We start from the raw sequence: 25736 nt of genomic DNA on the forward strand, positions 1-25736 counted from the left end.
AACAACTTCCTCCTAACATCCAGCCTAGACCCGGCACAACTTGAGACTCTGTCCCCTTCTTCTGTTGCTGGTTGTCTGGGAGAAGAGACCAACCTCACCTGGCTACAGCCTCCCTTCAGATAGTTGTAGACAGCAATGAGATCACCTCTAGGCCTCCTCTTCTCTAGGTTGCACACCCCCAGCTCCCTCAGTCTCTCCTCACAGGGCTGTGCTTACTGACATAAGTTGCACTTCTCCCCAAGAAATGCTTGAGAGTTTGTGAAATTAAGAGTTCAAGCAATTTTTATCTCAGCCAGCTAGTTTAGCTTGGACGTGCCCTCACAGGGAAGTCACTTTCAGTTTTTGAACTCTTGCCAAAATCCCATACACAACTTGCTTCTCACTTTGAGAAAAACTCTGTGCTGAAACAAACCCTAAACCAAGAAAGTAGGTCTCTGCTCGTTTGAACAAAGCTGGCATACGTTGTATGAGGGCAGAAGGTGAGAGGAACAAATCAACGTGCATGATTACCTGCAAGATCTGTTTCCACCTATGCTAGCCTAGACTGAATGCTCACTGACTCAGCTTGCATTTGACCTTCTTTGAAGGCAACGTTTCAGGTCTAAATCTGCTCCAGGCTAATAACTGGCACATTAAGCCAAATCTAAACAAAAAGCTTCCTATTCAAGGCTTTGAGATTATTTGGTGGCTTAATACACAAAAGTCTGTCATCAGTGTTGCACACAGAAGCAAGCACACCCAAGGTAATAAGTCACATACACAGAAACTATTCTACTCCCCAGTTGTTGCCTACCGTGCCTTTATCTTGAAGGCACATCATCAGAGTGCAGACATCACCAGTTGCTTGATGGTTCACCAGCACCATGGCTTCATCTTCTGATACTGCTTTGACATCATCACCCCATTCCACTACTATTGAAAACAAAATAAATCACAGGTAAATTTTACTATGACCACACTGAAATTTTATTATCAACAAAACCAAAACTTCAAAGCTTCCACATTTTGATAATCATAACAAAGAAACCTACACGTCAATTTAAATTGGCAACACAGCATAAGAAAGGGATATCAGCAAGACCATTTTTCCAAGCACAGGGTATCCAGCTTAGTTTTAAATTGCATGCACAGAGTAAGAACAAAAAAATACTCTACCAGAGCATATGCACAGAGATTGATCTTTTTGTGTCATTATACCATTCTATATTTAGGGTCTCAAAATTGCATAAGCTTTTGACCCAGCTTTCAAATTCAACTGTCTCCCCTCACTAGATTAAAAAAGTCATGTTGTCAGAAAATGGGGGTAGGTTTGTTTAAAAAAACAACTTAGCATAGTTTGTTTCATTTATACACTTATTATTAAACTTCTCCAGTAAAAGCAAAACAAACAAACAAAAAAAACCCTGTAGCTGAATCATGAGGTTTAAAAATACTACATTAAACCATTTCAGTGATTAAAATCTGAACAAGTTAGCTACAGGCAAGAAAATGGGTTCAGAAAATGCTGCTCAGATAACAGAAACAGTCATTTTGTACACCAGAGAAAAGATACTCTACTGCCATGAATGATGTCTGGAGGAAGCTACAGCTGTTTATCATCCAGCATTTACTCTAGTAAAACAAGCTGAAAGAAAAAGAGTTAAAATGCCTAGCTTCATCATCACAAAGTAACTAGAGGAAGAAGGCTGCCTCCCAAAGAAGACTGCAGGATGGAAAACCAGAAAGTCTGTTCTCAATTACAGACCAGAATATGTCTAATACTCTTAGTGGGGCAAAGAGATCTCTGAGTGGAGCCTGTCCTCTTCAGTAAAAAAGGTTACTGCAGCAAGTTAAAGGGAAAGGGTGGGCAGATAGAGCTGCTGTATGAAGTTTAAAAGGAGTAGGAAGATACACTACCTATGCATATAGGACACAAGTATTGTGCTAAGTATTTTAAGTAGTTCTTACTGACTATTTTCACTTCTGACATCAAAGGAAATATTTTGCCTTCACTACTGTAGTCATGTTATTAACAGGTCTCCAGGCAGTGAACAACTCTCATCATGGGACAATTGATCGCTTCAGTATTAACTGTCTTTTAAGCAGCAGTTGAACTGATGCAAAACCAATAGGCTACACACTGAAGACAAGAAGCAATAATCCATGCATAGATTCTCTGTCCTTCCAGAAACCCAAATCTGAAATTTTCCACTTCTACTACTTTCTAGCAGCTCCCAAATTAGTATTGAATTGACACTTGTACACAAAGTAAAAACAATAAAATGCTGTATTTGATCACAAGTAGATAGAAATAGACTACAGAGATATGACAGTAGGGAGCACTACTCATTATGTTCAACCTCCTTTTCCCAGGCAAGCTAAGCACACATCCTTTCTTATTTTTCTCAGCATGAACTTTGAAGATAACCTTTATTCTCCTCCTCCAATTCAGGCAAATTCCCTCTGGTGTCCTCCCTAACTCCATGGAAATTGGACAGTGTCTGGATATGGTAGCCAGTTAATCATCACAGAATGGCTTAGGTTGGAAGGAACCTCAGAGATCATCTGCTCCAACCCCCCTGCCATGGGCAGGGGCACCTCTCAAATAAACTTGGTTGCTCAAGGCCTCATCCAATCTGGCCTTGGCAACATTTCCAGGGAGGAGGCATCCACAATCTCCCCGAGAAGCCTATTCCAGAGTCTCACCACCCTCATATTGAATAACTTCTTCCTCAGATCCAATCTAACCCTGCTCTCTCTTAGCTTCAAACTATTCCCCCCCCCCTTCTTGTCTCCAGGCTCTGCAGCCTTCCTGTAGGGTCCCTTCAGGCACTGGAAGGCAGCTCTGAGGTCCTGCTGGGGTAGTGTCTTCTCCAGAATGAAGAACTCCAGCTCCCTCAGCCTGTCCTCATAGCAGAGCTGCTCCAGCCCTTAGATCACCTTTGTGGCCTCCTCTGGACCTGCTCCATCATTTCTGTGAGCAGGAGTTCTGCTGCTCAGGGGGGCAGTATCACTCTTTCACCTTTGTTTTCCTCGTTCTACTGATGCCCTGCTAGGCTTCTTCACCTACAGGTATCCTGTCAACTTTGCTGTATAATGAAAGCATAATCATACACCTTTCCTAAGTATTCCACACACTATGGCAAGGCAAGAAATGAAGATGAAATGAGAATTGTTTTAAAAGAAAATTAACCAACTGCATATTGATTTTGAAATGATTACTTCAGTGTCTTCATTAAGCAGTCAATATACAATTATAAAAACTAAGTACTAGATAAATTAAACATCTGCAAAACGAAGTTTCTCACAAGCAGCAAATTATACCCAAATGACAATTTCATTTATAGATCACGTAGAGAAGAAAAAAGTTATTTCTTTTCTACTGATAATTCCCTGTAACATACCCATTCATACTACTAATCATTTCTAACACGGAGCAGTTTTAAAAGAAGCCACTCTTCAAAAATGCTTCAAGGATCTAACTTTCTGAAGGATTAACATAAAAGTTCATGACTGAAAAATGTCAGCTATGAGAAATAGTATAACACAAGAAAAGAGAATTTACAAAACTTAATTTGGTAGAAAAAAAAGTAAATATGTGGCACACTATGTGAAGCCCAGTGTCTAACTCTACAACTTTAAGATAGGCCCTAGTCAAAGAAAAGCAGGATAAATAAGATTCTGTTGTTACCTAGAGTATTTTACCTACACTCCTTAAGGTAAAGACATATAGCATGCAGCAACAAGCTGACAAGTAATAAAAAAAGTGAGCTCTGTTATCTCACTCCAAATGCAAGGTTAAAAGAAAATGTTTGATTTAATTCTCTAATTGATTTACTCAATTCATTCTATCAAATGGTCAGGCTAATAGCTCAACTTCTGCTCAGCTGGCAGGTAATAAGATATTAAATCACAGTGATTCAACTGGACATCCTTTAGTTTTTTTACCCTCTAATTTCTCCTCAGGCACTCCAGCTGTCTCTTATGTGTAATAACACTTTATGGTCAATTGATTGACCTGATGATCAAGGAGACAAGAATCAGTTCGCATAAGCCCTCCACAGAGCATTTCTGGTTTGGAAACTGAACAACAAACACAGAAGTGTGCAGGGGAAAAAAGAAAAAAAAAATCACTGCCATTGCCACAATTTTTAAAAGAAGAAAAAATCCTCTCCAATACCGACAGCTTTAAGCTCAGTGTCCCTTTTAAACTCAGTGGGGGGAAATAAATGTTCAGCCTCAGTTTTCTCATATTAAAAGGAGCAACTTTTGCTTCAATAAACTCTTGTGCTACTGCATTCCTCCACTCCAGTTAGAAAAATTCAAGTCAAAGCCTTAGCTGCATGGCAGCAGAACCAGGAACAGTGATTTGATCCACTGTAGCAAGACAAAAAACAGTTAAAAGGGAATGCAATTAGTTTGAAATAATGGTATACTCAATGCCAAGAAAATCTGGTAATCCTGACCAGTAATGGCAGATTTTACCCACAAAACAGATTTTTTTTCCCTCTTATATCAAGAAGTTTGCAGAATACTTCACTGCTTTGTAATCGTGTCCTTAACATAACTGTGTGCATGTAAGCAATGCTACAAATATTCAAGCACCTTTAACTGCTGTGTACCATCAGGCTGCTCAAACTAACAAGTCAGCTTTTGAATACAGCAGGCAAGAATGACAGTACCTAGTGTTATAGTGCCTAGCAGTTATAGAATCAACCAGGTTGGCAGAGACCTCCAAGATCATCCAGGCCAACCTATCCCCCAGCCCTAGAAAATCAACCAGACCATGGCAACAAGTGCCCCATCCAGGCTTTTCTTGAGCACCTCCCCAAGGACAGCAACTCCACCACCTCCCTGGGCAGCCCATTCCAATGCCAATCACTCTCTCTGCCAACAACTTCTTCCTAACATCCAGCCTAGACCCAGCACAACTGGAGACTGTGTCCCCTTCTTCTGTTGCTGGTTGTCTGGGAGAAGAGACCAGTCCCACCTGGCTACAACCTCCCTTCAGGTAGTTGCAGACAGCAATGAGGTCACTCTTCAGCAGGCTGCACACCCCCAGCTCCCTCAGCCTCTCCTCACAGGGCTGTGCTCCAGGCCCCTCAACAGCTTTGGCGCCCTCCTGTGGACACCTTCCAGTACCTCAACATCTCCCTTGAATTGAGGAGCCCAGAACTGGACACAGCACTCAAGGTGTGGCCTGAGCAGTGCTGAGTACAGGGGAAGAATAACCTCCCTTGTCCTACTGGCCACACTGCTCCTGAGCCAGCCCAGGGTGCCATTGGCTCTCCTGCCCACCTGAGCACACTGCTGCCTCATCTTCAGCCACTGTCTACCAGTACCACTAAGTTCCTTTCTGCCTGGCTGCTCTCCAGCCACTCAGTCCCCAGCCTGTAGCACTGCTTGGGGTTGTTGTGGCCCAAGTGTCAGCCTTGTTAAATCTCATCCTATTGGCCTGTGTAGGGCTTTCCTACCCTCCTGTCATAGACCACCCAACCAGGGAGAGTAGATTGATTTGTTATTCTTTAAGCAGGTGGAGGCTGCCTCAAGATCATTTGCCCTTGTTCCTGTGGGTGACTTTAACACGCCCGTTAGTACAGACTACTTTATTTTGCATATTGCATTATAAAACTTCAAGTGTTCTGAAACTTTTTACTACCTCCTCTCCTTTACAGTAGTAGCTGTACTACAGCATGGGCTGGAAGAATCAGCATAGATTTTATTGGCATCTTAACACCTTAATTTATAATGAATACCTGGGTTTATTATTTCCAAATGTTTTGAGTGTTAACCTATTTCTCCGCTGAACTGTGAAAAAAGCTTCCTGCAATACATTTCAACAACCACCAGAAAATGAGCAGTGAGGCAAACAGATGCAACTCTCATACTACCATCACCCAAATCTAAAAGCTACCATGTTAACCCCACAAATAAAAAACATTTAGACTGATGCTTTATGGCAAGGTCATGGAAAATCTTTAAGTGTTCTAATGACAATTATTTAAAGCCCCAAGCCCATAAAACAATCTAGATAGGTCATCTGAAAGTTAAGTGTAAATGCACAATTGATTTGGATACCCATTTTATTTGCTATTTTGATTGGAGTCCACACAGAATATCCATAACTTTCTCTAGAAACTAGAGAAGCCAAGAACTTTTACGTCAGAAGTAAAAGCTCCCTTATACCCCTTAGGTTATTTTTCTTCTGATCACTTGTAATGACTTCCACCCATGATAAAAGACTTCAAGGAAAACTGTCCCAACAAGTCATAGGTGAGCAACAGTTAGCCTTGGACAGCACTACTTTTTGCTAGTTACTTGGTAACCTTCAATAACAAATTAATTGGCAGTATTAATGGACAGCTTCCTTTGCTTCCTCAAAAGTCACCCTGCTTTCTAAAAGAAGGAAAGTTATTGTCAGGTATTCAGCAGTGGCTGTAACTCATGAAAAGCAGGTTTCTGAGTTTTAAACTTTCCTCCTTGCTCAAGCACTTATATCTGGCAAGTTGCAATCTCGCTTTACTGTTATTCACAATGGCTCAAAGTATGTCTCAGCTAGAGTGCAATTGTTAAACTCACTTGTCTCTCCTTTATAGATGGGATTCTTTGATAACTGGCATCAAGAAATCCCAGAATTGAAGGCAGAGATTAAATATTACCTAGCAAGCCCAGACCACATTAAAATAAGAAGGATAAAGATGTACTTAGTGATTTTTTTTCCCTTAAGAAAAAGGTTAAAGTTATTTGGCTCTGCAAACTGGTTACCTGCAGTGAAAAAAAGAAAGGGTAAAACCACACAACCCCACAACCAAAAAAAAAACCCCAACCATCAAACAATGGAGTAAGCAAAGCAGCATACAGTTAATTTTTTGCATTTATAAAGCATGTGATTTTAAGCTTAGAAGGTATTAAAAAACCACCTATATAAAATCAGACATAAGAGGAAAAGGATGCTTCCTATGCTGTCCATTCCTTCCAGAATCTATACTGCCAAGGAAGCCTTTGTTTGGCTCAAGTGCACACAAGACACAGAAGTGATCACTGAAATTACAAAGCAGAAAAGGAGGGAAAGAACATGCATACAATAGCATCTCTTGTTAAATACAGCTTGCTTCACTTCACATGTTAATTTTCCTATTAAAAAAATAACCTTGCTAACCAAAGTACTGTCAAGTTTGATGCTATTACAATATACACAACCTAACGTTGTAACAAGATTTTGATAGGAAATAAAGCATCTTTTAAAGCTGACTTGATGCAGACTTTTATGACAATAACAAAGCAAACTGCACTGACAATGTTTTCCTTTTACTTAGATCAAGAAAAGTGCTTATCATAGAAGTTAAAGAAGCAGCAGCAACTGCAAATAAAGGGTGACTGTTCCTACAGTACATAATAAACCAAGGCTAGATTTAAAGCCATTGGCCATCATCATCATTTTTCTGTGGCAAATCATTTTGCACACCTCTACACTTCATTGTGGGAAAACAAAGGCTGTTTGCTTTTGCTTTCAGTTCTATTCTGTTTGGCTTCCACCCTCTTGTTCTGCAGTTTACAGGCAGATCTTTGTGAAGAAGACGACTCTAGCAGGAACAATATTTATGCCTTAAGTCAACCCACGCTCTTGAATTAACTGACAGCAAGAGGTGTTAAAAACAGGAGACGATTGCAACAGAGATGCCCTGGCTTTTTTACCTTTCTAACCAACCCAAAAACCACGTTTTTCCTAAAATACAGCAGTTCCTCTAGGAAGCAGGCCCTAGTGATTAAAACTTCTGAAAATTGACTTAATTTTCCTGGAGCGCAGGTTCAGGACCTCAGGGGTGCAATTCGTTTGAGCTCCATAATTCACTAGCACAAGAGATGATGCCTGTTGCTCAAGAGAGGGATCATTTCATCCATACTTGACTGAGAATCCATAAAAACAAAACCTGAGCTCACCTTCAGTGAAGCAAACTTCTACTGCTGCCTTCAGTATAGCAAATACCATTTGAAGAGCTTCTCTTCCTCACAATGATGCTAGGCAAGTAGTTTATATGTTAAGGAAACCTTTAGAATTCAAGAATTCTGCCAGGGTACACAAGCTATGCTCACTATAGATATCAAGGAATAGTTCTAACATATCTTACAAGACCATATTTTTCACCAGACATACCCTCTACATTTTGCTGGACAACTCCAAGAGCTGCCTCATGGCACTCACATGACACTGCTTGAATTGTAAAGGCACCAAAGTCTCACAGCTCATAGTTAAGATCCTCCAAACTGAAACCTCAGCTGTGCACAGTGCTTACTGATCCCAAGGACCAGTACAAGAGATGCAGTGTTTGTAGCCACATAGGTAAATGTGAACTGTGAAACATGATGACTGCAACTGATTTTAGTTTCCATGACTGTACTGGTAATAAACTGTAGCAGCCAAAACGTAATTGCACTGTCTGACTTGCTGATTCTATTATTAGAAAAGCAACTGCAAGACTAAAGAATGGAATGGAGTGCTGAAACCCTTTTGAAGGAGGTTGTGCTCATGAGTCACACCACTTGGAGAAGGAGTAAGCTGTACAGCACATTCCTCCCCAGTGACAGATAAAATACATTAAGTACCCAGAAGAATAACGATGCATTAATGAACCAAAATCCTACTGCTCTACTACTTTACATACTGAAGATATTGTAATGGCCAGGAAAAAAATAAATCCATTCTTGAAGCTTAGAAGCCAAACAATGAGGCTGTCTCACAATTTTTTCTCACCAGGGAAGGAATACATTTGTACATTTTAAACACATGTTCTGATATTTTATTTCCTGTAAGTGAAGGTTGCCAAGGGATACTGAAAATCAAATATTCAGACTAGAAAGTAAAAAACAATTCTAAGAAGTTTCAAAGCATGCACAAAAAAGTTATCTAGCTAGAACCACATTGTCACCAAGGTCCTAAAAAGACAGAGGAATCTGAACCACCAGTAAATACATCTCAGACTAATTGCTATCCCTTAAGTTCACATTTCAAGGTGATACTCAGTAACATTTTGGTAATTCCCAGATATACTGTGGAAAAAAATACTGTATTCTATGTTCAAAAACGTTTATTTTCAACACCAAATAAAGACAAAATATACAGGACTGTCTTCAAGGCAACCATAAATCAAAAAGAGGTATTTACACTGAAGATGAACTTCTGCATTTCACTAGTTAAAAGCTTCCAAACACTCTGGGAATGACCAAAAATCTGTAACATGACAAGTGAGAAGCAAAGAAACACATTCCCATAGAACAAGCACTGAAGAGACTCTCAACAGAAGCCTATCAGCTAAGTTGTTACACAGAGTGAAGGCAAGACTGTCAGTTTACAAAGACTGACAGTTTATGTGGGGAGAAATCTCCTTCTACAATCATAAGGCTACAAGACTGCTTACATTAAAAAGGTTCCAAGAAAATTTGGTGCACATATATTATGTTGCTCCTTAGATGCTACAGAGCTGAAAAAATTAAGGAGAAGAACAAACACACAGGGGTGATCTTATTGCTGTCTCCAATTGCCTGAAGGGAAGTTGTAGCCAGGTGGGGTTGGTCTCTTCTCCCAGGTAACCAGCAACAGATCAAGGGGAGACAGCCTCAAGTTGCACCAGGGGAGGTCTAGGCTGGATGTTAGGAGGAATTTCTTGCCAGAAAGAGTGATTGGCATTGGAATGGGCTGCCCAGAGAGGTGGTGGAGTTGCCATCCCTGGAGGTGCTGAAGAAAAGCCTGAATGGGGCATTTAGTGCCATGGTCTTGTTGACTGGATAGAGCTGGAAGATCTTGGGAGTCTCTTCCAACCTGGCTGATTCTATCATATCAGGATAATTTTTATTAGTGCGAAAGAATTCTCACCACTCAAACACTTCATACACTGAAGCCACAGAACACTTTTCTCTGTTTTAGAAATGCTGTTTTACCCATGACCTCTTAAGAAGGTGGTCTAATATCAGATTTTCACAAGCTTATACCACAGTGTTAGAAGTCCTGATGAGTGTATCATGTATTGAAACTACAGTATTTTAAGTATGGTCACAATCCAAAATACATTCAAAGCAAATTATATCTGTAAGACTACTTTATGAAAAACAACCTTGGCTTTCCTAGAACTGAACAAAAGTTAATTTGAAAACAGGAATTTCAGAACACAACCCCACTGCAACAATTCAAGCATATTTCTTTGTAAAAGGTTAACAACCATAGAAGAGTAGTGAGAACAGGTATGAGAGTTTTTCTCTGATCAAAACACATACCAGGGCAGTTGGGTAACTAAAAAATGCTACAAATCCTGTGCTTGCTTTTATTGTTATCCTTATCAACCTTGCAAGCAAAGAACAGATGGCAGCAGTTCTGTATTTTTAATAACTTGAAGCCAGCAGGTTACTACAGGACTTCACTCCTAGTCCCATCACCACTGCTGTGCAGGAACTGAGCTGACAAGCAGGGTCTGACGTATGAAACACTAACAGATAGGAGCCATTCAACAAAAGTGCTATGGTGTTTTTCATTCTTCCCTTAAAAGTTAGAGGTATCTTTAAAAATAAAAAAATCCTATTTTCTGCATCAGTTGAAGAACTTATTTCCTCCTATATTTAAGCCAGGAAAATGTCAGAAGCAGGCCTTCTCTAGACAGATCTGAAAAGAACGAGAAATAAAAGACAAGGGAAAGGTTCATTTAGAGAAAGAGAAGTAGAAAAAATAAAATAAGTCAGAAAACCACTATGTCAACACTGCAACTTCAGCTTCAAGAGGAAAGCTGTAGGATAGAAAATCATCACCTCTAGCAGCATGAAGTCCACCCGCAGGCCAGTCACTAGGGTTGTACCCTGGGGTTGATACTGGAACCAGTACTGTTTAACATCCTTGTTAGCAGTCTGAATAACAGGACAGAATGCATCCTCTAAAAGCTTGTAGCAATTTTGCAGAAGCAGGAGGAGTGGCTGACATGCCAGATGGTCATGCTGCCATACAGATGGACACGAATAGGCTGAAAAAATGAGCCAACAGGAAATTCAGGGAGTTCAACAAGAGTCTCACACCTGGGGAGAGGCTTTGCAAAAAATGCCCTGGGGTCATGGTCATTACGTTCACTATGAGCCAGAAATGCATCCTCATAGCAGGGCAAATATCAGGAAAAGTATTGCCAAGATGTGGAGGGAAGCAGTCCTTCCCTTCTGCTCAGCAAACAGAGACCACATCTGGAGCACCGAGTCCAGTTCTGGGGTCCACAGCACAATATAAGATGCAAACAAGTCCCACAAAGTACTGCTAAGTTGATAAAGGGCCCAGAGCATCTTCCATGTGATGAAAGGCTGAAAGAGCTGGGATTGTTCAGCCTGGAGAAGAAAGGACCCCAGAGATGAATCTTACCCATATTTAAGTACCTGGGGTGTAAAGAGAGGACTAAATACAACTTCACCAGACTCTTCTCTGCAGTGTCCAATGACAGGCTGAGAGGCAACTAGCACAAAATGAAATACAGAAGACCCTCACTTCAATACAAGGTGGGGGGAAAGAGGCAATTTTGCTATAAAAGTGGTCAAGCATTGGCACAGGTTGCACAGTGATGCTGTCAAGTGTCCATCCTTGGAGATATTCAAAACCCAGCTCAATGTGGACCAGGGCAATCTGCTCCAACTGACTCTGCTTCAAGCAGTGGGTTCAACTATACAATTCTCAGAGGTCTCTTCCAACCTAAACAATTCTGTGATCTACAGCCTGATACCAGAAAGAAAAACACAATGGTAACAGAATTCTTTTTTATTGAATACCTTCAAAACAAAACCTACAGTTTCATTCTCTGGCATGAAAAGGAGCAGTCTTTACAGTCAAAAAGCACAATACAAACTAGCAAGGCTTTTCCATTTTACTGCCACTCAACGGCAGCAAAAACAACACTAAAGGACAGTTCAAATCTTAGGACAAAAGAGGCAGAATATGACTCACTTAGGACTAGACGACTCAGGCAAAAATGTGGCACCAGTAACCTCAAGATTGTGGTGTTGGTAACAAAAGATTTTAAACATCTTCAGAACTTCTTTATCTGTATCCTTTATTACAAAATATTATGGCAAGCTATCTTATGGAGACTGTTTTGTCTGCATGGCAAACAAAGCATGCAGGCAGCTACATTTAAATGGAGCTACTTTTAATTATTCAAATATCAAATGACTACCTAACACTCTGATAGAGCAACTGACATAAACATGACTTAAAGATTATAGCAGTTATAAGTAAACAAGAAATTCCCAATATGTGAAGTGGGAAAGCCTCAATTACTTATCCTACAATCTTTAAGATATTTCTTATTTTCTTATTTTAGGCAAGATGCTCTAATATTTGAGAAGCAAAGAGAGAGCCACGGGAACATCATGCGGGCATCTGTGCTGGTGAAAAAAAACAACCCCAAGCAACAAAAAAAAACCCTACCAGTGACAAAGCAGGAGCAAGCCAGGACAATCAGAGCTATCAGAAGACGGGACAGTGGGGCAGCCAGCACCAGTTGAACCAGAATGAATCCTCATGGAATTTCAGGAGAGTGGAAGCCATGGTCAGGCCATGCCTTGAGTGCTCTGTCCAGTTCTGGGCTCCTCAATTCAAAAGAGATGTTGAGGTACTGGAATGTGCCCAGAGAAGGACAACAAAGCTGCTGGCAGGCCTAGAGCACAGCTCTGTGAGGAGAGGCTGAGGGAGCTGGGGGTGTGCAGCCTGCAGAAGAGGAGGCTCAAGGCAAACCTCATTGCTGTCTACAACTACCTGAAAGGAGGTCGTAGCCAGGTGGGGTTGGTCTCTTCTGCCAGGCAAGCAGCAAGAGAACAAGGGGACACAGTCCCAAGTTGTGCCAGGGGAGGTCTAGGCTGGATGTTAGGAGGAAGTTGTTGGCAGAGAGAGTGATTGGCATTGGAATGGGCTGCCCAGGGAGGTGGTGGAGTTGCTGTCCCTGGAGGTGTTCAAGCAAAGCCTGGATGAGGCACTTAGTGCCATGGTCTGGTTGACTGGCTAGGGCTGGGTGCTAGGTTGGACTGGATGAGCTTGGAAGTCTCTTCCATCTTGGTTGATTCTATTCTATGACTTGCTGGGCACGCCTGATTGGCCCAACATGCAAAGAATAACCAGCACAAGCCATCTAAGTCACCTTTGAAATTGCTAAGACTTTCTTTTTAGAACAAAACTGTTATGCATGTTATGGTTGTTAGAGCATAGTAAGCAAAGTTTTTGTTCTTTTAAAGAATGTTACATGTTAAAAAAAAATCAGAACATGTTAAAATATGTGACCCCCACTGTTCCACTTTCCCTTGTAAGCCTAAGTACAAAAGAGAAAGCTAAACATCCTTGCTACAAAAGTTTGTAGCCAGGTGCCATGGGCACTATAAAACCACTCTTTAGACAGGGACAAGGTGATAGCTGTTTCTTTTTCAGTGAGCTTTGGATTTGTTTGGGGAAAACAAACTTAAGAAAATAGTTTCTCCCTAGGAGAGCAATGTAAGAGCACAGCCTTTGCCACAGTTCAAGTACTGCACTGCAACAGCAACCTCGGCTGTCTCTGCAGAGTCAACTATCTAGGCAGCAGAATCCATCCGTGGGCAGTACCACAAACAATGACACCACTACTACTGCTTCCTTCTGAGTCATTGGCCCTGGTATACAACACTAACTTGATCCTGTTGCTTGTCTTTCCAGATGTGAAATTCTTTGTGATGTCATTCATAAGGTACTTCACTTCCCAAGCAGTACAGCTATCCTATACAGTCTTGAAAAGAGAACAGGTACAGGACAAAAGCAGATCTTCCCAGTCAGGTCCCAGGGGAGACAATGCCCAGAGAATACACGCAGGTTTAAGGTCCTAAGTAAAGGAGAACTTTTCAGATTGTGCAATCAACATCAAAACCTAGTATATCCACACCAACAGCATGAAAAATCCCATTAGGCTAATGGTCTGTGCAAAGCAAATGACTCGTGAAATGGCAGTCGAGTCTCCTCCACAGAAAGGACTAAGTCTTTTAAATCAGAGGGAACAGCTGGAACCTGCTTTGCAGATGGTAACTCTGAAGATCTTGATCAAAAGACAGACAGAAGAAATGCAAGACACAAACTAGCTGGTCATAGATCAATCAGGTTGGAAGAGACCTTTAAGCTCATCCAGTCCAACCTATTACCCAGCCCTAGCCAGTCAACTAGACCATGGCACTAAGTGCCTCAGCCAATCTTTTCTTGAACTCCAGCATCTCCCTGGGCAGCCCATTCCAATGGCAAAAGTCTAGTGCAAGCTGGCTGAAACAAGCCACCATAGAGGACCACAGCACTCCCAGAGCTCCCTTTCAACCATGAGGCTGCTTACACAGAGCTGTGTACTACAAAACCTTTCGTCTCTATGTGACAGAAATGAAGTCTGTACAGTGTAGTCCAGAATATAAACACTGAGGAAGCTGGACAAAGACTCCACTTGAAGAAAACAAACCCATAAGACAGAAGCAAGCCTCCAAATAAGTCACTGGAGAAACTCTGTAATTCTGTTTTAAGAAGAAAAAGATACTAGCAGACTCTAATGGCAACAAATAAAGGATAATCTGTTATCAGAAACAGGTGGATATAACTCACACCAGATTTTTGACTTCTGCTTTCAAAGGAGACAGATCTTGAGTCCTTACTGCTTCTGGACAGCAAAATGTAAGGCTTGAAGGAACTTATCACAGAACTGCTCAAAGTGAACTCCTGATAAAGACTGCACAGAATTTTCACTGTTGTTTAAGAAGCAAAAAGCTCCATTATAAAGCTCTGCAAAAACTTTTGTCCAGCTTCTTTAAAAAGAAAAGTAAGATATCTGGAAAGTCACAGTTCTAGCCATATAGAAGATTATGCTCCTATGTAGTCTACATTTCCAAGCTAGTTAGGTTGAAAATAAGGCTTCAAAGAGCTAGCAACTGGTGACATTCAGCAATGAACCAGCCAAGGAAGAAATGGCTGTTTCTTATGAATCTTAAAATGAGAGATTACAAGCTTCCTGTATGATTTCAAGGAAGCATCTAGAAGTTTGGTCACTCACTACCTTCTGCCATCTCCCCACAGTAACCACTGAAGAGAGAACATTGTCTCCACCTGAAAAACATTTGCCATTTGAACAAGAGGCTTAAACTCTGGACAGAGAAAACAGAGCTACTGAGCACAAGACTAGAAACACACATTCAAACAGCGTATTTTGAGATTGCACAAGCAGCATCAGCTAAAATTCAATATCCTCAAGCAACAAAGCTGGCTGCTAATCAAACAGCTACAGCATTATTCTTTCCTTCAATCACAGACTTCTGCACCACCCTCCAGTTAGACACGGTTAAGAGAATCAAGTCATCAGATATTTCCAAGTTGCAGTGTGGAGGGAAACACTTAGCAATGAAAGGCATGCAAAGAGCCAAAAAAAAAACTAGACAGAGATGCAAAAAGGCAGAAAGACAAACCATTTAAAATAAGACTTAGGTGTTTGTACCATTTGGTTTCAAGAACTTTAAACTTCTCCCCCATGCTACAAACAACAGTCCTTGCAACGAAGGATTTGTAACATGAACAGGAGCTGTACAAACATTCTCTCTTGGACTTTTTAGGTAATACACTAGTTTTTTTTCAAGTAATGGATTTCATGAAGGCCAGGAGGGAAAGGATGTTCAATTACCATATATCTAATCAAAATAATGCAATCATAAAAAAATCAAGAAGTTCATGATGCAGATTAGCACAACAGCAAATTCCCATACTAAGTTTTATGTTTATGCAAACCCCATTATTGAAACAATCACAGGATGTTAGGGGTTGGAAGGGAACCAAGGAGGTCATCAAGTCCAAGCCCCCTGCCACAGCAGGACCACACAATCTAGCACAGATCACAGAGGAACACATCCAGACAGGCTTTGAAAGTCTCCAGAGAAGGAGACTCCACAACCTCTCTGGGGAGCCTGTGCCAGTGCTCTGGGAACCCTACAGTAAAGAAGTTCCCTCTTATGTTGAGGTGGAACCTCCTGTGCTGCAACTCAGATCCATTGCTCCTTGTCCTATCCCATGGAGGAAGTGAGCAGAGCCTGTCCCCCCATGTCCTGATCAGCTCTCAGATGTTCATAAACATTTATTAAATCCCCTCTCAGTCTTCTCCAGACTAGCCCCAGGTCACTCAGCCTCTCCTCATAAGCCATGCCCTCCAGTCCCCTCATCATCCTCACAGCCCTCTGCTGGACCCTCTCCAGCAGATCCCTATCCCTCTTAAACTGGGGAGCCCAAAACTGAACACAGTACTCAAGATGAGGTCTCACCAGGGCAGAGAAGAGGGGAAGGAGAACCTCTTTGATCTGCTGGACACACTCTTCTTAATACACCCCAGGATCCCACTGGCCTTCTTGGCCACAAGCGCACATTGCTGTCCCATAGTTAACTTGTTATCCACCAGCACTCCCAGGTCCCTATCTATAGGGCTGTTCTCCATCAGATCACCTCCCAGTAGGCCACACTAAGTTATAGAAGCAGGCTTGAAAGTGTATGACAATAATTCCAGTTGGGAAATTGAGCTAGTACTTTCACTGGCATAACACAGCAAAAGAACCAAGCTAAAGGTTCTCACTGTATTTAAATTTACCCCAGGTTGTCCTATACCAGTTCAGTGTGTGGCCACATTTCAGGTTGCCAGTAGGTAGAAGACCTTCATCACAAAAATCAGAGGCAGTGCACAAACAAAGTTAATTGGCAGGAAAAATCCAGCCTATCTCCCGAGATTATTCTAGCTGATAAACCTCACAGCAGCAGCAGAAAGTTTACTGTTCCTAATTTTAATAAAAGTTTAGCTCTCTAGCATCTGTTACTATTACAAAACAAATAATCCTCTTACACCTGCTGACAACTGCAAAAAATACCTTGGATTTGTGGCTGACAGTCTTGCTGGGAGTTTCAGTAGCACTTTTTACAGACATAAAATGGTCGGACTTGATACAAACATTTACTCAAACATACTAAACAGCTGATTCCAACACCTACCCTTCATTCTTAGTGCACAAACTAATATTCAATGCACCAGGTCCCTATTTTGAAATATGCTGGTGCAGTAACGGTAATTGAAGCTTTTTATCCTGCTTTCCCCTTCCTCAAATTTAAAAAAAATAAAATATCCACATCTCTGAGCAAAAAAGTGTTCCTGTACTTTGGGAGCAAATGGTAAAAATGGCAGCAAATATATGCTGGGGTCACAGAACAAACAAACAGCAAATAATAGACTCGAGTTAAGAACGGCACTTCACTGTAGAGCAGTTCCTCTGAGTAACACCCATAAAGTGGCTGAGCAACAGAGTTGTGAAAGCCTATGGAAATAGCCTTCTATCACACAATCATAGAATCAACCAGGTTGGAAGAGACCTCCAAGATCATCCAGTCCAACCTGTCACCCAGCCCTAGCCAATCAACCAGACCATAGCACTAAGTGCCTCATCCAGGCTTTGCTTGAACACCTCCCCAAGAACGGCAACTCCACCACCTCCCTGGGCAGCCCATTCCAGTGCCAATCACTCTCTCTGGCAACAACTTCCTCCTAACATCCATCTTAGACTTCCCCTGGCACGACCTGAGACTGCCTTCTTGTCCTGTTGCTGGTTTCCTGGGAGCAGTGCCCAGCCCCACCTGGCTACAACCTCCTTTCAGGTAGTTGTAGACAGCAATGAGGTCACCCCTGAGCCTCCTCTTCTCCAGGCTAAACCACCCCAGCTCCCTCAGCCTCTCCTCATAGGGCTTCATGTTTCAAATACAGAAACTGTGCCATAAATGCAAGAAGATATTGCATATCTCAAAATTTCTCTTTACAATGAAATGATTGTTGTGACTACTCCTAGGTCTGTGGGCACCAACAGGAACTGTAAGCACTTTGCATCTAACTTGTCATGATCTGTGGCTACAAGTGCCTTGGTCTGCTCCTGAAGTGCTTGCCAGAAGGTTACAAGTAACTCTTCACTCATACAAAAGAAGATTAGACAAAAATAAATTTATTTAGGCTACCAAACCCTAGCACTCCCACAGACTAAAGAGCTTTAGTCAACACACTTCAACTATGTAGTTCTCCCTGTCTAGTGAAACCCACTATACATTGCTCCAAGAAATCCTGCATCAAAACAAACCCAGTGAGTGACAACATACTCAGATTTACTACCCTGGTTTTGCAAAGTATTGGGAAAGGCTGGTAATGGGTTTGCAAAAGGAAAGAACAGGCTACCTGCTATGGTTCCTTCCTCATGACAGCAGCCACCCAATTAACTCTTAGCCTTCCTACAGTGACAATGTATGGTGCCACCACTTGTGGTTACATGAAATCAGCTCTGCATTTTAGCTTTCAAAGTTTAGTCGGCTGTTAAAACATTCATGCAGAGTGCAAGCAATAAAGGGCAGGAAAAACATTTCAGTATGCTGCCCTTCATGCTGCAGAGAGAAAAGTGCTTGTCCAGCCTGCAAAAATCTTGTCAAACTCCAGAAGCCCAAGATAGGCATCAAACAATCTTCAAAATATATCCAAAACAATAGAATTAACTGGGCAAAGGCCTTGCTGATATCACATTCCCTGCCTACATTACTAGGCTAAAAGACCAAAGTATTAAGTTTGAAGACAAAAGAATATCAAATGAAAAAAAAGAATTAATCTGTTTTTCCATAATCCACTGCATGCAAGAAACTTAACAGACACTTTTATTAATTCTACCTCCATCTGAAAGTATTTTTTTAAATCCAACCTGCACTTCCTAGCTCTTTCATGCCATATTAGTGTATACACAGTCTCCAGTTGTATTTATTTCCAAGTAAAGCTGTTGGTAGGAACAACAACAACAATTGAATTTTATTAGAAAGACAAGAACCAGAACTCAAAATGCACATGAAAGAATGCATTTGGAACGGAAGACAGCAGTTAGCAGAGTTGGCAGTTTGTCAGGCCATCTAAAAGACACCAGGTGCTGGAACAAAACTCAAGAGGCCACCTTTCTAATGTAATCTTTCATGCGTGCTTCTTGACCTTCCTCATGCTGCTTACATCCACGTTGTTGCTCTCTCTTAGGTCCTCCCAAATACATGCAAATATACCTCAAGCATCATATTTCTACATGTCCCTGGATCAAATCCAAAACTTTCTCTTTGGTTATGCACTGCCTACAGTAACCTGAGCATCACCATTCTTTCTTGAAAGCTTCAGTCAGGTTGATGTCCTTTCAGTCCTACTTTTAGGAGTCTATACCAATTTCTGTTTCATATAGAGACTAGAAAGTCTTAAAACCACAATACTTGAAGTTCCTTTACCACCTTATCCTTTTCATTAATATCAAGACCATCCACATGTCTTTCGATCCAAAAGGTTATGATAAGCAAAATGGATTAAACATCACTTGAGGGAAAGGATAATGCTCCATACACTATCTGTCACTGCCAGATTAACACATTACTGGAGAAGAAACAACAGAAACCAGGCATGGTTTCCCAAAAAACTTCTTGTTTAACCTTCTCCTCCTCAATGGGCTAGACAAGATACACTGGTGCTGTGGCACACCCAAAACTACTCACTCAGCAGCTGTCAAATGGCATAAGATGATGAAATCTGCCTGTGCTACCCTCAGCTAAAGGCACTAATTTGGGTTTCTCTCTTTCCTCTGCTCAGCCAATTTTCACAGAGCTCATGAGAACATCTAGCCAATTGCAGACAGATTTGCAAGGAAGCAAGTAAGAAATGTGGGAGGAAAAAAAAGAATAGCTGTAAACCAAGTATCTTATTCCCATCAATAAAATATGCTTAAAATACAGTCTCATTTATCTACAGATAATAAAAAAGACACCCAAGACACTAAAATACATTAAAATGGTGTTGAATGGCCTACCCTAAACATCACACCCAAACATACTGCTTGCAGTTCTGGAGCCTCCAACACAAGGACATGGAACTGTTGGAGCCAGTCCAGAGGAGAGCCACAAAGATGCTCAGTAGGCTACAGCAGCTCTGCTATGACAACAGGCTACAAGAGTTAGGGCTCTGCAGCCTGGAGAAAAGAAGGCTTCAAATAGACCTTATAGTGGCCTCCCAGTGTCTGAAGGGGAACAACAGAAAGGCTGGGGAGGGATTATTGACAAAGTCTTATAATGACAGGACAAGGGAGAATGGGTTTAAACTGCCAGGGGGGAGATTCAAAGTAGATGTTAGGAAAGGGTTCTTTGCAGTGAGGGTGGTGAGACACTGGCACAGGTTGCCCAGTTGTGGCTGCTCCCTCCCTGGAGGTATTGAAGGCCAGGTTGGATGAGGCCTTGAGCAACCTGTTCCAGTGGGAGGTGTCCCTGCCTATGGTGGGGGGGCTGGAACTGGATGATCCTTGAGGTCTCTTCTAACCTAAACCATTCCATGATCCTACAACTAATGCTTGAAGTAATCAAAAACATGCATTCTTAATGTTTTACTTTTCAGAACAGAAAAAAAACCAATACAGACACTACAGGCTTCCACATACACTGCATATGCCTTTAGGTTTTGAGATATCAGATAACAAATTAAACTAAACAAAAACAAAACCACAACCTCTCAAATAAAACTCTTTTGCGATCAAAAAACCCACATCCATTAGCACTTGTTCTGTTGTCCTAAAGATCAACTTTCCAGAACACATCTTCCCAAACAGAGGGAGCACTGCCCCTTGCTCTTAGAACACCATTTCTAATTTTAGTTCTGCCTAAGTGAGCAGCAGTAATAAGGCTATTAATCTTTCCTGTCCCCCCTTTACTTAAGTTACAAAACTAAGGTGAATCTCCAAGCTAGTTTAAACTACCAGACTCCTTAAACAGGCACAATTCCTTACCTTTTAGATCTGTAACATTTCAAAATTACAAGGTTTCAGTTTACGTTGCATGACTCATAGAATCAACCAGGTTGAAAGAGACCTCCAAGCTCATCCAGGCCAACCTAGCACCCAGCCCTAGCCAGTCAACCAGACCACGGCACTAAGTGCCTCATCCAGGCTTTGCTTGAACACCTCCAGGGACAGCAACTCCACCACCTCCCTGGGCAGCCCATTCCAATGCCAATCACTCTCTCTGGGAAGAACTTCCTCCTAACATCCAGCCTAGACCTCCCCTGGCACAACTTGAGACTGTGTCCCCTTGTTCTCTTGCCAGTTGCCTGGGGGAAGAGACCAACCCCACTTGCCTTCAGAAAAGTAGTCACCATAAAGTTGCAACTTTTTGCAGGAGTGCTCTGGTACATAGAACTATAGAATCAACCAGGTTGGAAGATACCTCCAAGATCTTCCAGTCCAACCTAGAGAAGAGACCAACACCACCTGGCTACGACCTCCTATCAGATAGTTGTAAACAGCAACGAGGTCACCCCGAGCCTCCTCTAGTCCAGGCTGCACACCCCAGCTCCCTCAGCCTCTCCTCATACGACTTGTGTTTCAGGGGCCCCTCAATAGCTTCATTGCCCTTCTCTGGATATATTAATCTCTCTCCAAATCTGCTACTTTAAAGTTTATTTATTTGGTGCATTCAGCTCTACATTCTGTTGGCTATTCACACAGCTGAAGTACTTTATCAGTTCTTTACAACTGTCTCTGTAGCTCAAACAGTACAGAGAGAAAAGTTCAGAAAAGCCCCACTGCTAGGCTTTCATGAAAAAATGAACGTTGGTCTTTTTATGTCTTTATCAGTTTTCAGTTCCTGATAAACCCATTTTTACCAGCTTATGCTCAGTTTCCTTCTCTAAAAGAACTTTGCAGAAGGTCCTTCTCCAGTTTAAACAACACTAACCACTTAATAAAATAGTAAAAAAAAGGTGAAGAAGTGACATTTTATTCATACAATAGAGAATTTATAGCACTGCTCTCTGGACCTGAGGTCATAAGCAGTGGTATAAGCTTTAATGTATTTGTTGAACTACCTCCAAAAGATGTAGCTCCTTCCTCTTTCTCTCTGCTACATGTACCCACCTTCTTCTTTCACTACACCCATAAAACAAACTGGGTTAGAAACTATGGTTTTAAGCAAAAAATAATATGTGGCCAGTAAGGTGGAAGCAGCAATGGTATGAAAAGCCTGAAATGCTGAGTCCAGCTTTCTTCAGCAGCACTCCATTTGAAACGGCTGCGGGGAAGCAAAGGGGAAATAAACCTCACATCCAAACACCATGTCCACCCCCAAAAAACACCCCCACCTGCACCAAGCCTCATATGCAGAATCTCTCACTGGTGTCAAAGAACATTTTTATAAATGCAAACATATTAGGCTTATCAATTACTTCAGTAACTGCATATAAAATGACTGGAATATTATCTCAACTGTGGTGACTGCAACAACAGTGTAATCACATGCTTACACCACCCCACATCTGACATGCCATCTTAAGCATTAAAGTTCAAGTTCCATTAAAACAAATGCAAGCAGATTACATGTCTTGGGGCTGTATTTTGGCTCAGTTCACACCACTATGCCTATATTCCATAAAGGATTTACCAACTACACTACCTAATTAAGGTTGCACGATTCTTTCATTTTTAAGATGCTGTCTTTAGTGGCTTAAAACCTTGCCAAACTAAGCTTTGGCAAGACATCTCTACCCCTCTCAAACACCTTAAAAAAGTGATATATTCTGTTCATCTGTGGGAGCACCATTCTAAAAAACTCCTTTTTCAGGAAAAAATAAAGGCAGAGCAAATCCACATTAAACACAAATTTTTGTCTCCAGTTTTCTTGAAAAGCTCTAACATTTCTATGCTTTAAAATAGTTACATTACATGAGAATGAGAAACCACATCTGACAAAGGCATCATCTCTGGCATGTTCAAATACAGATGTGACCATGCCACTAAAGCGGACAAAAAAATCCTCCCTCCTGCATTCTCCAAAGAATTTGTGGAGAAAGAATTTAACTCACTAGGATTTTGCTTCTGCAAATCAGAGCTGGCAAAGTTATCCTGTAAGTGTTTCATGTGGTTCCTAGAAGCCTACCATCAAGAAAAAGAAGAAGAAAGGATATAGGGAACAGAGACACATCTCTCAGGTGTTCTTAGTCATATCCATTCAGGCACTCAACTAGCAACAAAGGGAAAAGTAAGATGGCTAGCCTGAATTTACACACTGCCCCGGGGAGGTGGTGGAGTTATCATCCCTGGAGGTGTTTAAAAGGAGACTGGATGAGGCACTTAGTGCCATGGTTTAGTTACCCAGAAGAACTAGGAGGAATGAAAACACATCCCAAAACCTTTCTGCATAGGTATTCCTCAATTTCACCTTTACTATCCTTAGGCAAATGTGACAAAATTGATATGCTTGAAACAGTTTTTGTATTATCCAGAGTAGCTGAAGAGGAGCTGAGACTAATCCACTCTAAAAGAAAAAAAAATACTTCAGTAGTTATGAGCAACAAAAATACCATTAGCAAACTAAAAAAAACAACCAAACAACAACCACACACCACCACTACAACCTGCATATCTTTACTCTTGGTTTGTGCCAGAAGGCAGTATCACTGACTCAAACAGGCTGGAAAAGACCATCAAAATTGTGGAGTCCAAGGTATCACCTAGTGCCTTCTAATTAACTAAACCATGGCACTAAGTGCCCCATCCAGACTCTTTTACACCTCCAGGGATGGTAACTTCACCACCTCCCCGGGGAACTCATTCCAATGCCAATCACTCTTTCTGTGAAGAATTTCTTCCTCACGTCCAGCCTAAATCTGCCCTGGCACAGCTTCAGACTGTCCCCTCTTGCTCTGTTGCTCATTGCCTGGGAGAAGAGACCAACTCCCAGCTGGCTACAACCTCCTTTCAGGTAGTAGCTTTTTAAAAATAAGATTCACAGAGCACTGCTGAAGTGCTCTGCTGATCTTTTGAAATGATCTTTTAAACTTAAATGTTACAATAGAAAAAATAAATACAATCTTTACTGCTTTTGACATATTGCTGACACTAGATGAACTACGAAGAAGTATGGTAAAGGCTGCAACTCATGTTCCAAAAAGGAGAGACAGCAATTTCCTGGTGTGATTTTATGTATCATTAAAATAGGACAAGGGTCACTGTAAAGCTCTCTTTACAGACACTTGCACAAAGAAGCTGACACCGAGTTCACAGTGCTGCTTACCTTCTCTTGCGCAAAGGCACAGTGATCCTTTGCTCTGAGACTACAGTAGAAACAGTTCCAATGTCTCTAACTCATTCAACACTGACCTTTTCTTATCAAGACAGATCACAAATTACACACAAACTCCCTCTTACAAACAGCAAAATAAATTCAGAGATCCCTGCTTGATCTCAGTTTAACCTACACATAGATCTACACATCAGAGATCTCAACACAGCCCCAGCATAAGTTCATGTGGTATGTTGCTATACAAATCTACTGTCACATCAAGGAAAATACAAAACAAGGCAATTTTGTTTCTCCATTTCACACACTACCTGGTCTTAAAAATATGAGTTTTTTTCCCCTGTCCAGTCCTCAGAATAGTGACCAGTCCAAACCCAAAATACCATCATTTTTAAAAAAAAATCAGTGTTAAGAATAGATGAGGTTAAAAAACAATCATAGTGTTAGAGGCATAGATATGTTTCCTGAAATAACACCTCCTCCCTTATCTGGGACCAAAAAAAAATTACTCTATCTCATCTCTGAAGTGCGTCTGCTGCACTTCCTGCCTGAGGAGTGACCAGCTTGTCATGAGGAGCACAGACAAAGCATGCTGTTCTCACATGTTGTCAGTGCAACTCCACCTGTTATCTTTTACAGTTCTAGAAGATAAAACGCTCACATTCTTAGAAGACTTGAGAAGTTGAGGCTGTTGACTGAGGAAACGGAAACAAAGAAAATTTTGAGTTAAGGAAACAAGATTAAGAAGGGGAAATTTTCATCACTTGGCAAAACCAGAACGTTCTTACAGGCACTGCTTAAATGTCACCTTCCTAGCAGACACAGAACAGTAATAGGCAACACCATAGTGTCAGTTAACTTTTTATTAAGCACTGCATTGTTCTAACAGTAAGTATACTCACCACACTAAGACTTTTGTGTGTGTGGTAACAGAGGTGTATTACACTGTCTTTCACCAGCCCACACTCCACTAACCTGTTCAACATTATTGCAAGACTCTGTGTTGGTGAGAGGCTAAAACAGAAGGTTTTATCAAGTTGTCCACTTCACTGATGGAGTACGAAATACTCCAAGCACAACTCTCAAGACACCTTTTCAAGATGTATACAAGCCTGCTGACCACATGCAACACCTCTCCCTTCTGGTGCTCTGACAGGCGTAAGAGCATTGACTGCTGTTGTGCACAGAGAGACTTATTCTCCATGAGCTCCTCCCTGACCCCAGCCAGAGGTACAGGCTGGGCACACATAACCACTCTCTACAGGTGGGACCAAGCTGCGTGGAGCAAAGTGAAACACAAGATCAGCATCAGGAGTGTTGAGACTGCATTGCTAACCAACTACTCTGCTGTCCGACAGACTTGTGATTGCAACACTGCAACAACACTACCATAGACTAATGTCAACTTCTGCACTTAGCAGGAAACGACAACAAAACAGTCTGCCTAAGGGCAATGAAACAGAACAAGCTTTTCTCTAGCAGCCCTGTTTTTAGCTATTTGATACAGGGATATTAAACTTTAGTCTACAATAGTTACTTGCCCAAAGAAGTTCAAATACAGAAGACTGTTGCTTTAAAGCTAGTTCTGTAACAGATCATCAGAAATTCACCATCA

At 41.4% G+C, this 25736-nt stretch overlaps 1 protein-coding gene across 2 annotated transcripts in view; it reads right to left on the reverse strand.

Annotated features, from left to right (window-relative positions):
• Window positions 1-25736, reverse strand: part of LPGAT1 (lysophosphatidylglycerol acyltransferase 1) — a 74530-nt gene that overhangs the window by 44030 nt on the left and 4764 nt on the right. For both annotated transcript variants that reach the window (XM_064164467.1, XM_064164466.1), the window contains exon 4: window positions 794-912. In XM_064164467.1, the coding sequence (XP_064020537.1) occupies window positions 794-912 (119 nt within the window). The remainder of the gene's footprint in view (window positions 1-793; window positions 913-25736) is intronic.

This window comes from Pogoniulus pusillus, chromosome 25 (genome assembly GCF_015220805.1).
Source record: "Pogoniulus pusillus isolate bPogPus1 chromosome 25, bPogPus1.pri, whole genome shotgun sequence".
NCBI classification, from domain to species: Eukaryota; Metazoa; Chordata; class Aves; order Piciformes; family Lybiidae; genus Pogoniulus; species Pogoniulus pusillus.